This window comes from Pituophis catenifer, unplaced genomic scaffold (genome assembly GCF_029215685.1).
Source record: "Pituophis catenifer annectens isolate HBS135680 unplaced genomic scaffold, rPitCat1.0.hap2 SCAF_17, whole genome shotgun sequence".
NCBI classification, from domain to species: domain Eukaryota; kingdom Metazoa; phylum Chordata; class Lepidosauria; order Squamata; family Colubridae; genus Pituophis; species Pituophis catenifer.
Window position 1 is genome coordinate 13,030,463 of NW_027256897.1, and position 16,284 is coordinate 13,046,746.

The 16,284-nt window shown below is 49.7% G+C and overlaps 1 protein-coding gene across 1 annotated transcript in view; it reads left to right on the plus strand.

Moving 5' to 3' along the window:
* Positions 1 to 16,284, plus strand: part of NOTCH1 (notch receptor 1) — a 112,608-nt gene that overhangs the window by 74,690 nt on the left and 21,634 nt on the right. Inside the window, exons 12-20 of the mRNA XM_070955916.1 lie at positions 1,607 to 1,840; positions 5,132 to 5,242; positions 5,362 to 5,554; positions 7,446 to 7,591; positions 8,790 to 8,903; positions 11,297 to 11,416; positions 13,924 to 14,076; positions 14,591 to 14,819; positions 15,433 to 15,634. Coding sequence (XP_070812017.1) covers positions 1,607 to 1,840; positions 5,132 to 5,242; positions 5,362 to 5,554; positions 7,446 to 7,591; positions 8,790 to 8,903; positions 11,297 to 11,416; positions 13,924 to 14,076; positions 14,591 to 14,819; positions 15,433 to 15,634 — 1,502 coding nt within the window. The remainder of the gene's footprint in view (positions 1 to 1,606; positions 1,841 to 5,131; positions 5,243 to 5,361; positions 5,555 to 7,445; positions 7,592 to 8,789; positions 8,904 to 11,296; positions 11,417 to 13,923; positions 14,077 to 14,590; positions 14,820 to 15,432; positions 15,635 to 16,284) is intronic.

The window sequence follows — 16,284 nt, forward strand, 5'->3', positions numbered from 1 at the left end:
AACCACAATTCACTGGGTCTGTGAGGGGTGTTGCAAACGTTGAAGCTCTGAACTGAGGAGGAAGAGAGGGGGGCCATGTCCTGCCTCCCTGCTCTGTCCGGACTTTCTCCATCCCGGCTTAAAAACAAACTGCCATTTTGGGCTAGTCAGGGAGTCCTGTCTGGGCACCGTCCCCCTCTTTTCTGGCCCCTCGTCTCCGGGCAGGAGAAAGGGTGAGCGCAGGGCCGGGGGTGCCGGGTGAGGGAAACGCGAGGCACCCTCGGACAAAACCCAGCCCGGAGCCCCCTCGGCAAACAGAGGGACTTTTGTGGGGCCGGCCGGCTGCCAGTGGCTCTTCTCTAATGAGCGTCTTGGTTGGGCGGCAGTGGCGATGAAAAGCCGCAGTGTGGGCTTCCCTGGCGGGAGGGGCGGGGGCAGTCAAAGGCCCACTTTGTCTGTCCGTTTGGCTCCCTCCCTCCCCGCCCGCCGCCCTCCTGCTTTTGTCCGCTGGCGGGAGGAGGCGGGCGAGAGAAAGGAGCTGCTGTTGTCCTCTTTTGAATTCGCTGCGCTCCCCCCCTTTCCCCCCCCCCCCCCCAGCCGGATCCAGACAGGCAGGGAGGAGAGCCCAGGCCAGAAGAAAAGCCTTTGTGTTTGCCAGAGGACGGAGCTCCCCCTCCCCAGCATGGATCCCCAGCTGGGTCCTGTGTCCTGGCCTGGCAGCCTCCCTGCCACCCGGCCTGTCTCCTGCCTGCAGCATCTCTGGGGCTACGGGGAGGGGGGGCAGGCCTGCCCTGAACCCGAAAGGCACCCCAAAAAGCCCGAGCAGAAGCCACAGTTGGCAAGTTTGCTTGGAAGGAAGGGAGTTCGGTCTGGGTGTCCCGCCCCCCGCCCCCCCCCGAAGCTGCAAAACGCTCAGTTGCAAACGCACCCGTTTATCTGATGAGTTTGGCCACCCCACCATGGCCACCATTTCTTGCTTTGGGTACCCTGGTTTCGTTGCCAGCCACTCCCCCACCCCCACTCCCATTCATGCTTTCTGAACATCCCGAAGCGGGAGAGGCAGAAATAAGAATGGCCCTCCCTCTTCTGTCGCACACAAGCTTTCCCCCTTGATTAATATTCTTTTGAAGGCAAAGAATTGAGCTTTCCAACGTGGGATGGAGGTCAGGGGTCTGGCAGGCTCCTAGCAAGACGTTGGGGTGGGGATGACATGGGAGGCCACCTCGCTCTCCTCCAGTGAAGGAGGACTTGACCCTTCTCCAACTGCCCGCTCAGCCTACTCCTTTGCTTTCTCACGGACTCCCATCCTTCTGGCTGGGAACCTTGGGAGGTGGAGTCCAACCGTGGGGTAAGAAAGGGCAGCCTTTGGTAGGCAAGCTCATTTCTATCTGCTGGGTTTCCAGTCAGAGTTAAGGACAATCTGGTTGGGGAGCATCCTTGGAAGCACCTGCAGGCTGGCTGAGCTCTAGAATACATGAGCCGCTCTTCCCAGTGCCTGGTCGAGGGACGAAGGATGCCCCGGTTTCTGTCTTGGCTGCCACCTGGAAGAGAGGTGACGGCTGCTTTGTGGTGCCATGTTGCAACTCTTTTGAAGGTTTGTGCCCTTTTCCTCCTCTCTGTCCCCCAGGCTTTTCGGGCACTCACTGCGAGACGGACATCAATGAATGTGACCCTGACCCCTGCCACTACGGCACGTGCCGGGATCGCATTGCCACCTATAGCTGCCTCTGCCAGCCTGGGTACACCGGACGCCTCTGTGACACCAACATCAACGAGTGCCAAAGCCAACCCTGTAAGAATGGAGGCACCTGCCAGGACAGGAACAACGCCTACACCTGCTTCTGTCTCCGAGGCACTACAGGTAAGGAAAGGGTGGGGTCTTCCTTCCGGCCTTCCCACAAAAGGATGGAGCAGAGGCGTCTTGGTAAACGATCTGGGGTGCCCCATGTATTTCAGGTTAAGGAAAGAAGCCCTGGAGATGTTCGGGCCTAACCCACCTCTGGTAGCCTTTGATTTACAACCGGTTGCTTTGAAACTTTTTTCTTTTTGGAGACACCTAGAATCCTGCATCCAGTTTTGGTCACCGCACTATAAAACAGATGTTGAGACTCTTAAAAAGAATGCAGAGAAGAGCAAGCAAGGTGATTAGGGGACTGGAGGCTCAAACTTACAATGAATGGTTGCAGGAACCGGGCATGGCTAGTCTAGGGAAGAGAAGGACCAGGGGAGACATGATAGCATCTTCCAATATTTGAGGGGCTGCCACAGAGAGGAGGGGGGGGGGGCAAGCTATTTTCCAAAGCACCTGAAGGCCAGACAAGGAACAATGGATGGAAACTGATCCAGGAGAGATTCAACCTGGAGGAATTTTTCTGACCCTGAGAACAATCCACCCATGGAACAGAAGTTGCCTTCGGAAGTTGTGGGAGCTTCATCACTGGAGGCTTTCAAGGAGAGACTGGACTGCCTTCTGTCAGAAATGGTGTAAGGTCTCCTGCTTGGGCGGGGGGTTGGACTAAATGACCTACAAGGACCCTTCCACTAATCTGTATCTGTTTGAAGTTATGACAGACCCCTCCCCACCCCCCAAAAGTATTGATGACCTGATTATTCCAAACTTCTGATGCCCCCAGCCCTCCCTGTTCACATAACACTTGACAATCACTTCACATTCATGGGTTTTTGCAAACTTCCCACAGTCACATGATTGCAATTTAGGATATACATATGTGTGTGTGTGTGTGTGTGTATACATACATACATACACACACATACACAAAAACTAGCATGAACTTCCAGTTTTCAGCAAAAACATGTCATAGTGAAGAAAAGGCTGCTTTAACAATCAAGAGTGTTTCCTTCCTGACTGCCAAGTTCCCTTAATGATCTCCACGAATAATGGTAGTAAAATCAGGTTGGTCACATGATGACTTGGTTCACAACGATCACAACTTACGACCGTAATTGGCAGGCTCCCTTAGGGTCGTAAAGCAAGGACTACCTGTATATTGGGGATAAAATTGCCAGCCTCCTCTTTCTGCTTGGAAAGCACTTCAGGCAAGCTGACTTCAGGCAAAAAGCACTTTTGAGACAACTATGACCTGGAAGACTGAGAATCTCTTCAGACTTTTAGCTATACAATTTGGGATGAAGATCCTTGGAATGGTGTGGGAGTAGGAATGGATTTCCAGAGGAAAAAATGGCAGACTCCAGGAACCAGGAGCTCCACTCAGGTGACCCTGAGGACACAGATAAACCTCCAAGTGCTTCAAGGACCCTCTTATTTAGAGGATGCAAATGATCAGCTGTCTGCAAGGAATATAAATCCTTCCATTCCCCACTATCCAGTCAGAGCTGAAGAAGCTTCTTGGATGAGAAGCGAAATGCCTTCAAAGAAAAAACAAAAAAGTCCAGTTGCCTCCTGAAAAAACACATTTGGGGCAACCAGGACCTGGATGACTGAGAATCTCTACAAACCTATCTGGCACTTTAGCAGTTAGCTAAAGCAGGAACAACTGTTTTGCAAGCAGGGTTCTTTCTAAAGTTCTCTTTAACCAGATTTATTGAGATGAGTGGGAAGAAGGGAGTAATGAGTTTCAGCCCCAGAGCAGAGACTTCCTGGTTTCCCTTCTAACAGCCTTTCTGTGAATTCCTTTGCTGATGTAACTTTCATGTATCGGCCTCCAGAATTGAACCCAGGTTTGCAAAGAAGTGGTTCCCTTTATCACTGGCAGGACTCTGGGGAGCACCCCAAATAAACCTTCGCCTGGCAAGGCAAATTCTGGGGCTTCTCCCAATTGCCGGTCATTGCGTAATATTTTAATTCTGCAACATCTTGTGGATGATGGTTCCGCTGGTCATCAGGAGCAGCAGGAAGAGAAGTCCCATTGCTACATGCAGCAAAAGCTTGCTTCCCAATTTGTTTCCCCCTTGCCTATCCTGTGGCAGTGAGTTTTCTTTCGACTTTAAAAGGTTTCAGCATGCACACCTCCATCCCTGGATCTCAACCAGAAAAAAATTTCTTAAAACAACCCTGAGATATTTTCAGAGCCCCACTCCTTGGGCAACAGAACATCAGTCTCTGGGAAGAAACGGGGTGTTATGGTTTCGGGGGTGACACTGAGATCGGAGCCCCCAGGAAGCCACACAAATGCCTTTGGCTTCACCTCCGCACCGTTTTCCTAACCGCTCTGTTCTTTTTCTTTCTTTAAGTTCTTTTATTTTTCAATTTTTAAAATACATATATTCCATCTTTCCTTAAGCAGTGTGTAGTCTGGGTACAACTATCTCTGTGCCACATCCTTCAACATTTGCAACATCATTCACATTCACATTAATATTGCTCCTCTAAACTTAAAATTTAAGTGGTGGCTCAGTGGCTAAGATGCTGAGCTTGTTGATCGAAAGGTCGGCAGTTCAGTGGTTCGAATCCCAAGTGCCGCGTAAATGGGTGAGCTCCCATGACTTGTCCCAGCTTCTGCCAACCTAGCAGTTCAAAAGCACATCAAAAATGCAAGTAGAAAAATAGGGACCACCTTGGTGGGAAGGTAACAGTGTTCCATGCGCCTTTGGCATTGAGTCATGCCGGCCACATGACCACGGAGACGTTTTCAGACAGCGCTGGCTCCTCGGCTTTGAAACAGAGATGAGCACCACCCCCTAGAGTTGGGAACGTAGCACGTATGTGCGAGGGGAACCTTTACCTTTATCTTTAAATTTAAAATTACAATACATTAAACAGTTTTATTTTTTTTATTTTTATTAATTATATTTCTATGCCGCCCACTCTCCGAGGACTCTGGTCGGCTTACACCAAAGACAGTATACTAAATATCGTATTGCCCCCAACAATCTGGGTCCTCATTTTACCCACCTCGGAAGGATGGAAGGCTGAGTCAACCTTGAGCTGGTGAGATTTGATCTGCTGATCTGCTGATCTGCTGAACTAGCAGTCAGCTGAAGTAGCTGCCGTACAGCACTCTAACCACTGCGCCACCTCGGCTCTTTTAACATTATAAAACTTTTGAACATTGAAGTTGAACATTATAAAACTTTTCATTTTCTTCTTAATATCTTCTAATGATAGTACAATAGTAACATTGAAAATAGTTATTCTCATCATATCTCATCCACGCTCTATTCTTTTCCGAAGGGCCCAATTGTGAGATCAACCTGGACGAATGTGCCAGCAACCCTTGTGATTATGGCAAATGCGTGGACAAGATCAACGGCTACGAATGCGCCTGTGAGCCAGGATACACAGGTGAGAGAGGATGGGAGGGAGAGCTGCAAACACAGGAGGGGGGGGAAAGGGGGAGGCTCCTCCTGTGGGCTTCGTGGCCCCTGAGTCAGGGTCCTCACTGCTTCCTCGCCTCTCTGCAGGGAGGATGTGCAGCATCAACGTGGATGAGTGTGAAAGCAACCCTTGCCACAATGGGGGCACCTGCAAAGATGGCATCAACGGATTCACGTGTGTCTGCCCGGAAGGTTTCCATGACTCCATGTGCCTCTCGGAAGTGAACGAGTGCAGCAGCAACCCTTGTGTCCACGGGAGATGCCACGATGGGCTGAATGGGTGAGCTGTGCCAGGCAGGAGGGGCACTCTGGGAAACAAGACCGTTTGTGGTGAAGGCTTTGGTGGGAATTACTGGGTGGCACCTCTCTTTGTCCTTTCTAAGGGTTTTTCCGGTGAGACCAGTCTATCAGGGAAAACCTCACCCCTGGTATAGCCGACAAGCAAGGAGAGCCCGTGGCCTAGAAGTTAATACATCTAACTAATATGCAAGCGGCCCGGGTTCGAATCCCAGAAGGGTATTGACTAGCTGAGGAGAGCTAAACAGCTTGAAATAGATCTATACTAGTCTCCCTTTATATCTTTGTCGATAAATTTAAATTTGTCTTTTCTAAGGAGGCTGCTGGGCCCAGAAGCCTTTCAGGAAATCAAACAAGGTGGGAGGGGATAGCTACGGAGCAGATTCTCATGTGTTAAAATTTTTAATTGACAGTCAGGGTGGGGAGCCAAAGGGCTTCTGGGAGCAGCGTTTTTGACTCTGAGCCACAAGCTGCCCTGGGGGAGACCAAGGATGGATTTGGATGCTTTGATCAGAGGCAAGGAAAGGCAGTTTCAGGCCTTCGGATGCTCAAACACAGAAGCTCACCCCCATCATGCTCTCTTAGCTCAACCTACCTCACAGGATGTTTGTGCAGGTAGAATTGGAAAAATGAGACGAAGCCTTGGGAGCAAAAGTATGACTGAACTCAATTCGTGTCCACTTTTATAGAATGCACTCCCTCTAAAAATGTACAAGTGCTCGCTATAAAAATGCAAAATTACTCACTTTAAAAGAATAAAGAAATAAAGGCATGGAACACACCCATATTGTGTTGTTCTTTGAATCTCAGAGCTGAATCTTGCTGGGAAGAAAAGGCAGAGTTTTGAGGAGGACAGGCTGCGGGATGCGGGTGGCCAAGATCCTGATTTGCTGGGCATGCAGAAAGTCCCAAATTCTGCCTCCAGCCTCTCTCTCCAGGCTTGTGAAGCCCCCGGAGGAGACCTACGCTGGAGAAGCACCATCAATCAACCGTTCTGTGCAACGCTGAGCTTTGATCAAAAGATTTGCTCCTGATTGAAGCAGCTTTCAAGCCTTCTAGGGTTGGGTGGAGGGGCGAACCAGCTTCTGCTCAATATCATTAGCAGCCTTTGGGGTGCCTCTGGGGCAGGATTGCCGAACCTCAGCACGTGGACGTCAATTAAAGTGAATTCAGATTTGGGAGTTGAAGTCCATGTGTCTTAAAATCCCCAAGGTTGGGAAACCCAAAAGATCTTCTGTAGAATAAAATAAGAACATTAGGATAGGATAGGATAGGATAGGATAGGATAGGATAGGATAGGATAGGATAGGATAGGATAGGATAGGATAGGATACAATAGAATAGAATAGAATAGAATAGAATAGAATAGAATAGAATAGAATAGAATAGAATAGAATAGAATAGAATAGAATAGAATAGAATAATAAATTAGAATAGAATGGGATGGGATGCTCACTCGCGTGCCTTCCGTGCATGCACTGGGCCTAAATAGCACGACTTGGGGGGGGGGGCAGGCCCACCCATGATCGCCACTATCGGTTCGCTTGAACCTGTGCGAACTGGCTGAATCCCACTTCTATGCCCGTCTCTAGAGGGCGCCAATAATGTTGTGGATTGGCCCTTTCAAGACCTATTTTTATTCTTCCAGAACCTATTTTAGATTCACTAAGTCTAATTTGGCTGCAGGAGATAACACAATGGGGTTTTTTTTTTCCTGGCACTAGTCACCATCCTACAGATGTTGTTATTTTTAAGGTGGTTTGTTCACTGCACTGTAAGAGGTGGCATCAAAAAATGAGGACTATTTTTAAAAAGAAAACCGGCCAAATCCCAATCACTTTGTGCTTTGTAATTTCTCTCTCCTGGAATCACAGCTACAAGTGCGATTGTGACGCGGGCTGGAGTGGGACAAACTGTGACATCAACAACAACGAATGTGAGTCCAGCCCTTGTATGAATGGTGGAACCTGCAAGGATATGACGAGCAGCTACATTTGCACCTGCCAGGAGGGATTCAGTGGTAAGAGCCTGGACGTCGCCCACCGTTTCACCCCTCTGAAAGTCATGGCAAATTCCTTTTCTTTTACACATGGATCTTCAGCTTAGAAAAGGAAGCCAAACCGCTATAAATATACTACAACCCCTTGACTAAAGTGGCACCTCGGACTTTATACCAAACGAAGGACCCATTGGGATGCCCATATCAAAACAACTTGGCACCTTCTGTGCGGCCAGAATCTGAAAATAACATTACAGTAATTAATGTTAAATAAATAAATAAAATAACATACACAGTAATTAAGCAAAATGATTCAGTTGAGATCTGCATATGTGGGACTGATTGGGGTAGATTGCAGGGGTGACACACCTAAATATAATTTTATCATATTCTCTCTATATCTTAAATTATTGTATTCTGTCCCAATTTCATTTTAGACTGTATTTTATTTATAATTTCATTTTAAATCGTATTTTATTCCAATTCCATTTTAAATTGCTTTTATCAAATTTTAGCAATAATTTGTTTCTGGAACTCTGCACTTTGATATGGCCCAAGGGCTAATCAATACATAAAAGATTGAGATATAAATAAATACTATAAACCCTTGACTAAAGTGGAAGGGCTTAGTTAGATATCTGTCCAAGAAACGGTTGGCTTGGGTAGACAATTTGGGAAGGTGGGCAGTTGACCTCAATCTGACCTCTCCAGCTTTTTGAGGAAACCATCAGAAGGTCTAGTCCCATATTTCTCAACCTTGATAAATTTAAGACCTGTGGAATTCATCTCTCAAATTGGTTGGGGAATTTTGGGAGTAGAAGTCCTTAAAGTCACAGAGGTTGAGAAACATCTGTCTAACCTAAAAGTCTGTAGAGATTCTCAGTCCTCCAGGTCCTGGTTGTCCCAAAGGGGCTTTTTCAGGAGGCAGCTGGACTTTCTTGATTTTTTCTTTCTAAGACGTCTCACTTCTCATCCAAGAAGCTTCTTCAGCTCTGACAGGGGCTCCATTCCCCACTATCCCGTCAGAACTGAAGAAGCTTCTTGGATGAGAAGTGAAACGTCTTAGAAAGAAAAAAAAAACAGAAAGTCCAGTTGCCTCCTGAAAAAGCCCCTTTGGGACATGGGGCTAGCCTGCTGCTGTTCCAGGTTGGGAAAGGACGCCTTGCCCCCCCCCCCCCAGATATAGGTGGGACCCTCCAGATCTCCTTCTTTCCCCCAGGAACCAACTGCCAGATCAACATCAACGAATGTGCCTCCAACCCTTGCCTGAACCAGGGAACCTGCATTGACGACGTTGCTCGCTACCAGTGCAACTGCCTTCCACCCTATACAGGTGAGAGGACCAACTCTTGGATGGGGGCCTTCGGTCAGGGTGTCCCAGAATGGCTTGGGGTGGGAGCAGAAGAACAAACCTCAGGCACTTCTGGTTCCTCTGACGTTTCTGTGCCATGAAGGGAATTGACCTCCGTGCAGGGGGGGGATTCAGCCGGTTCGGACTGAATTTTACATCTGGTTCGCCGAACCGGTAGTTGCAAGGACTGGCTGGCCCCGCCCACCCCACCCCTCCCAGCAGTCGCCACGTGGCCCATTTTGGATGCCAGGTAAGCTCACGTGGAGGCTCTGGGAGGGCAAAAAATGGGCCTCCCAGAAGTTTCCGGGCTCCAGAGGGCCTTGGGAGTCCGGGGGAAGGCCGTTTTCGCCCTCCTGGAGGCTCACAGAAAGCTTGGGGAGGATGAAAACGCCCTCTCCTGCCATGGTGCCAGAGGCCGAGTAGGCCATGCCCACCCAGCAACTGAGCAGTTGCTAAAATTTTTGAATCCCATCCCGGCCTTCATGCCAGCTGGCTTCCTCACCGTCCCTCCTCGGTCTCTCCTTCCAACCATGGAGCTTCTGGCCACCAAACATCGTCCCTCGTTGACCCAAAGCAGCCCACTGCAGCTGAGGGGTCTCTGGTGGAAGAGAAGGGGAGGGGGATTCATCCACTTCCCTGAGGAGCCCTAACACGTTCAGGGCAGCTGCTGAATTGCCTTTCCCAAGTACAGGTAGCCCTTGACTTACAACAGGTTGTTAGTGACTGTTTAAAGTTATAACAGCACTGAAAACAGGGACTTACGTCAGCAGTCCCTAGACTTTGCGGTTTGGCGGCCTGGGTGGGGGGGGAGAGAAGGGAACTGGGCCGCATGAGCATTGAGGTGGCACACATGTGCGTGCGTGCACAGCTCAATTCGTGCAAGAGGCTGGCTGGCATGCAACTCAACTTGCACAAGTTTAGTTTTAGTTTTTATTATATTTGTATACCGCCCAAAGGACTCAGGGCGGTGAACAGCCAGAGTTGAGCTCTGCATGCATGTGTGTGTGTGTGTGTGTGTGTATGTGTGTGTGTGTGTGTGTGTGTGTGTGCTGGCCCACTCTGGTCCTGGGGTTGGGGACCCCTGATTTATGACCATTTTTCACACTTATGACCGTTGCAGCATCCGCAGGGTCACGTGATCGAAATCCAAAATGCTTGGCAGCTGACTCATATTTATGACGGTCATAGTATTCCGGGGTCACGCGGTCCCCTTTTGCGACCTTCTGAAAAGCAAAATCAATGTGGGGGGGGGGGGGCAGATTTGCTGAACAATTGTGTTATTAACTTAACAATTGCAGGGATTCGCTTAACAACGCTGGCAAGGAAGGTCGTATAATGGGGCAGAACTCACTTAACAAATGTCTCGCATAGGGGGAGAAACTTTGGGCTCGATTGCGGTCGTAAGTCGAGGACCCCCAATATCTGATCCCCACCCTCCCTTCTTCCCCGATAAGAAGGCGTGATCAGAAAGGTTCAAGAGGAGCCTCCGAAAGGGAGGATGGAAAGTGACGGGATGGGATTTGCTTCTTTCCCTGGGTTTTCATCCACACCCTTCTCAGTCGCCCCACCTCAGATTTTCCCTCGTGCAAACATCTGGATGGAGGTTGGGGGTTGGACTAGATGACCCCACAAGGTCCCTTCCAATTATTCTGTTATTTATCTCCTGCCCCTGAGTGGCCCCTTTCGTGCAAGGGGTCCCCTTTTTCTGTTTTTGCAAACTTCGCCCCTTGGCCTCCCCTTTTGGAAAGAGGCCCCTTGCATCATCACGAGCGCAGGAGGGCCGCTCTCTTTTGGCCCCTCCGGCCGTTTCCTGCTTCCTCCTGCTGCGCAAAATGGCAACCTCTGGACAATTGGAGGAAGTCCTGGACTTTTCCTGCTTTTGCTGGTTGCTGGAGAAACAACCCAGGAGATTTTGGGGGCGGGATGCTTGCGTGTGTTTGTGTGCCCAGAGAAGGTTCTGGAAAACAGAAAGAAGGCCCTGCTAGGCGTCAGTAAACAGGAAAGGAAGGCTGGGCCAGGGGGCTTTTTCCCTCCCTTCTGGTCCAGGTGAGGGTCACTCACAGGTGACTTTTGGAGAGTGCTGTTTGGACAACTGCCATTCCTCAAAATGTCCACCGTGTGGATGAATTCCTTCCCCAAGGAGAAAATTTCTTGGAGGAGGTCCAGAAGGGATGTGGGGGGCAGCCCCGAGCTACTCATGGCCAGAGTCCACCGTGCAACCTGTAGGAATATCAGGCAGCCCTGACCTCTCAGCCGTGCACGCTTGAACCCCAGATCCAGCCAAGGGCATTTTGGGATTGAAAGGAAACAGCTTCTGGTCCACGTCAGGAGGACCACGGACTGCAGCCAACCCGAATTTTCTTTTCCAATCGTAGGTCCCACCTGCCGGGAAGTGCTGGCGCCCTGCGCGGATGGTCCCTGCAAGAATGGGGGCCAGTGCAGAGAGTCGGAGGACTACGAGAGTTTCTTGTGCGCCTGCCTTCCAGGGTGGCAAGGTACGAGGGGGCCTCGTGGCTTTGCACCCCCCCCCTTTGGGGTTTCCGAGGTGTAAATGTTTAGGCAGCCAAGCGCAGACTTCCGAAAGATGATCTAGGGAGAAAGGGAGTAACATCCCACAGAGGTTGTAGGGTGAGCAGCCTGACTGCGTCTTGGTGGGTACAATAGCAATAGCACAGACTTATATACCGCTTCACATCCCTCCCTAAGCGGTTTTTAGAGTCAGTCTCTTGTCCCCAACAATCTGGGTCCTCATTTTACTGACCTCGGAAGGACAGAAGGCTGAGTCAACTTTGAGCCAGTCAGGATCGAACTCCTGGCAGTGAGCAGAGTTAGGCTGCAATATTGCATTCTGACCACTGTGGTACCACGGCCCTTCCTTCCTGCCTGCCTGCCTCCCTCCCTCCCTCCCTCCCTCCCTTCCTTCCCTGATTCTCATTCCCATTTCCTTCCTTCCTTCCTTCCTTCCTTCCTTCCTTCCTTCCTTCCTTCCTTCCTTCCTTCCTTCCTCCCTCCCTCCCTCCCTCCCTCCCTCCCTCCCGCCTGCTTCATATCCCTCTCTAAGCAGTTTTCAGAGCCAGCCTCTTGTCCCCAACAATCTGGGTCCTCATTTAACCGACCTCGGAAGGACGGAAGGCTGAGTCAACCTTGAGCCAGTCAGGATCGAACTCTTGGCAGTGAGCAGAGTTAGGCTGCAATATTGCATTCTGACCACTGTGGTACCACGGCCCTTCCTTCCTGCCTGCCTGCCTGCCTCCCTCCCTCCCTCCCTCCCTCCCCTTCCCACCTAGCAATAGTACAGATTTTCAGTATATACCACTTCACAGCCCTCTCTAAGCAGTTTACAGAATCAGCCTCTTGCCCCCAACAATCTGGGTCCTCATTTTACCCACCTCGGAAGGACAGAAGGCTGAGTCAACCTTGAGCCTGGTGAGATTCGAACTGCCAAATTGCAGGCACCCAGCAATCAGCAGAAGGAGCCTGCAGTACTGCATTCTACAAACCTATAAAGCAGCGTTTCAAAGATACCCAGACTATCATTTGCAGAATTCCCCATGGCTGGCTGGGGGATTCTGGGAGTTAATCCAGACATTTTAAAATTGTTAAAGTTGAGAACACTGCTATAAAGAACAAAGTATTTTTTTTTAATAGATCATATTTAGGCTTTGTTCCAGCGGAGCCCTTCAAATTGTATATCCCTGCTCTGGATGTCTGCAGGCAGGCAGGTTTCATCTCCCAGAATTCCCAGCGAGTAGCTACTACACCGCCTGGGGAATTCTGGGAACTGATGTCTACCCAACTGGAAGCCTTCTGCATTTGAGCTAATTAACGAGGTTAAATAATTGTAAACATAGACATCTCCAATCTAGCCCTAACATTCCCTTTCCAGCTGAATCCTCCCAGTCAGCCTTTGGGTCTCCCAACCCCGAATTTTGATCCCTCCCTCTGCTGCACTAATTCCATTTTTTTAATATGAGCTGCACATACATTGAGACGGCAAGTCTAAATCATTAGCTGATGCTTAATTAATGGTTTCTCAATCCAAATTGGTCTTAATTAGCCGGCTAATTAATTAAAAAAAACTCAGAAGAGTTGGACTGCTGGATTATGGTCCCATAGTAAACAGGCAGAAGTTTTCAACTCTGGAGAAGATCGTCTCTTCTTCCACTTTAGCGTTTCAGAGTCAAACTAGGAACCGTGGCTACCTCTGCTCCATCATCCTATCTCAGGAGGTGACTCTCTCTGTCTCTCATGGCTGTAAACTCCACCATTTAAGTTCATGCGGGCCTTAAATGAATTATTTTTCACTTTGCTTTCTTCCTGTCGTCTTGGTACTTAGTGTGGGTTTATTGCTGTATATTAATTCGTTTCCTGCTTTATATTAATCAGTTCAGTGCCGTTTTATGGAATTTTTATTTTGCTCTAATCCACATTGGGTGTAAGTCAGGGTAAGGAGAGACCTCCAGGTATCCTAAAGCAGGGGTCTCCAACCTTGGCATCTTTAAGACTTGTGGACTTCAACTCTGGGAGTTGAAGTCCACAAGTCTTAAAGATGCCAAGGTTGGAGACCCCTGCTCTTAAGAAACAAAGGGCACCGTTGACCAAGAAGGAACATCACTGCCCTTCAGGGAAGAGCAGTCACTGAGTGGTTTTATTTTTATTTTTTATTTTTATTTTTATTTTTTGATTTATATGGCGCCCTTCTCCAGAGACTCAGGGCGGCTTACAATGCGCTAAGCAATAGCCTTCATCCTTTTGTATATTTTATACAAAGTCAGCTTATTGCCCCCACAAACCGGGTCCTCATTTTACCTACCTTAGAAAGGATGGAAGGCTGAGTCAACCTTGAGCCTGGGGAGAATTGAACTCGCAGTAATTGCAGGCAGCTGGAAGCTAAATACTACCTTTAACAGTAGCATTAGTCTGCTGTGCCACTCAGGCGCAGCAGACTAATGACGAGCGGCCATTTTCCACAGTCTTATCTCTCTCTCCCTTCACTTCTCAGGCCAAACTTGTGAGATTGACATCAACGAGTGCGTCAAGAGCCCCTGTCGGAACGGCGCCGCCTGCCAAAACACCAACGGGAGCTACCGCTGCGTGTGCAAACCTGGTTTCACAGGGGGCAGCTGTGAAACGGACATCGATGACTGTCAACCCAGTAAGAATCCCGATGGGGAAGAAATTCCCGGTTAGGGCCTGTCCCGACTGAGCTGGGAGGGTGGGGGCAGCCGGGCAGCCGATCTGGTGCCCTTTAAAACTGCTCTTCCAATGGAGAAAAACCTGCCTTCCGCCCCTCCCCCCACTGCCCCCTCCCCTTATCATCTGGGCACGTCTCTGCTGTTGGGGAAAGTTGATTTGGGGTACATTGGAGGAAAAAAAAGGGGCTGTCTGCCTTTGCAAATGGGGTGGAGTGGGGGCACCCCTTGGCTTCTTATTCCAGAAACCCAGCACCATGGATTTAAATTCCTGGAAGGCAAATTCCAGGCACGCTAGAAGCAGGGACCCAGAAGCATGGGGTTCACTTTCTGGGGGCTTGGAGGGTGGAGTTACTGAAGAGGGCATGGACAGGGATATCACTGCACTCCTTGGGAGAGCGCCCCACAGGCCCTCTTCCCTCCTCCTGGTGCTATGAATGTGATGCCAGTCTGCTTTTCTCCCCCCACCCCCCACAGATCCCTGCCACAACGGGGGCTCCTGTTCTGACAGCGTCAACGGCTTCTCCTGCAACTGCCTGGCGGGCTTCCAGGGCCCCGAATGCCAGGAAGATGTGGACGAGTGTGCCAGCGACCCCTGCAAGAACGGGGCCAACTGCACAGACTGTGTGAACAGCTACACCTGTACGTGCCCGTCGGGCTTCAGTGGGATCCACTGTGAGCACAACACTCCAGACTGCACGGAGAGGTAAGTTCATCTAGGATGGGCCTTTTCAATCATGACAATTTAAAGGTGGGCAGGCTTCCAGAAATTCCCAGCCAGCCATGAATCCTGGGAGTTGAAGTCCACCCATCCTCAAGTTGTCAAGGCTGAGAAACACTGATCTGGGACATGCCAGGTGGATAAAAACAGATCCCTTCTGATCTGGTCCTTGCGTTTCATGTAAGGCCCAGCATCTCTGAAGCCAGGGGTGGGTGGCCCTCTCTCTCTCTCTCCCTCCCTCTCTCTCTCTCTGTCAGAGTACTGATTTAAGAGCTGACCAGCTGCTATGATGATGCACTCATGTAATGATGAGAATGAGTCTGCAAGGTTTTCGGCTGTTATCCCTTTAAGAGCCTGTATAATAAGAAGAGGCCCTGTTAGGGCGTCTCTCTCTCTCTCTCTCTCGCTGTGTGTTCTTCTCTGTTGTAATTTGCTGTTTGTTTGACTTCTGCCTATAGTATGTGTATGTATAGTGTATATTCTTTTGTAGATAAAGCCACTATTTATTACGAACCTCTGTTTGCTGTTATTGCTCCTGGGTTGTCTCGCGTAGCAAAGCTGTTCGCACTCTGACACTCTCTTCCTCCTGCTCACTCAGCTCCTGCTTCAATGGGGCGACCTGTGTGGACGGCATCAACACCTTCACGTGTGTCTGCCCGCCCGGCTTCACTGGCATTTATTGCGAGCACGACATCAACGAGTGCGACTCCAGACCCTGCTTGAATGGGGCGACTTGCCAGGACAGCTACGGGACTTACAAATGCACCTGCCCGCAGGGGTACACGGGACTCAATTGCCAGGTAACCCTCAATTCCACTTCCTGCTCCAGGTGGAATATTCGCTTTGGATTTTCAAGGAGGGGAGGACGGGCAGTTCTCGTTTGGTGGCCCCAGTTGCCACGGGCAATGTGGTAATTAAGCGAAGTGGTTGCTAGCCGGTCTCACTTCAGCTTTCTTTTAGTTAGTTTATTAGTTTAGTTTATTATATTTATATACTGCCCTTCTCCCAAAGGACTCAGGGTGGTGAACAGCCATGGTAAAAACAATATATGACAAAAATTTAAAAACTTAATTAAAATAATTCAATCATTGGCCGAATTTAAAACACCCAACTAAAATCATTTTAAACCCCCTATCAAAACCCAATTTAAAATCCTTTATCCCGTCAGACCAGCTTGCTGGAATAATAGGGTCTTCAAAGCACGACGGAAGGCGCGGAGGTCGGGGATCCTTCGTATGTCCGGGGGCAGTTCGGTTCCTTAGGGCTGGGGCCCCCACAGAGAAGGCCCTCCCCCTGGGGGTCGCCAGCCTACATTGTTTGGCCGATGGCACCCTGAGGAGGCCCTCTCTGTGGGAGCGTATTGGTCGGTCGGTGGGAGGCAATCGGTGGCAGAATGCGGTCCTGTACATAACCAGGTCCTAAGCCATTTTTTGCTATACAGACCTGCAAA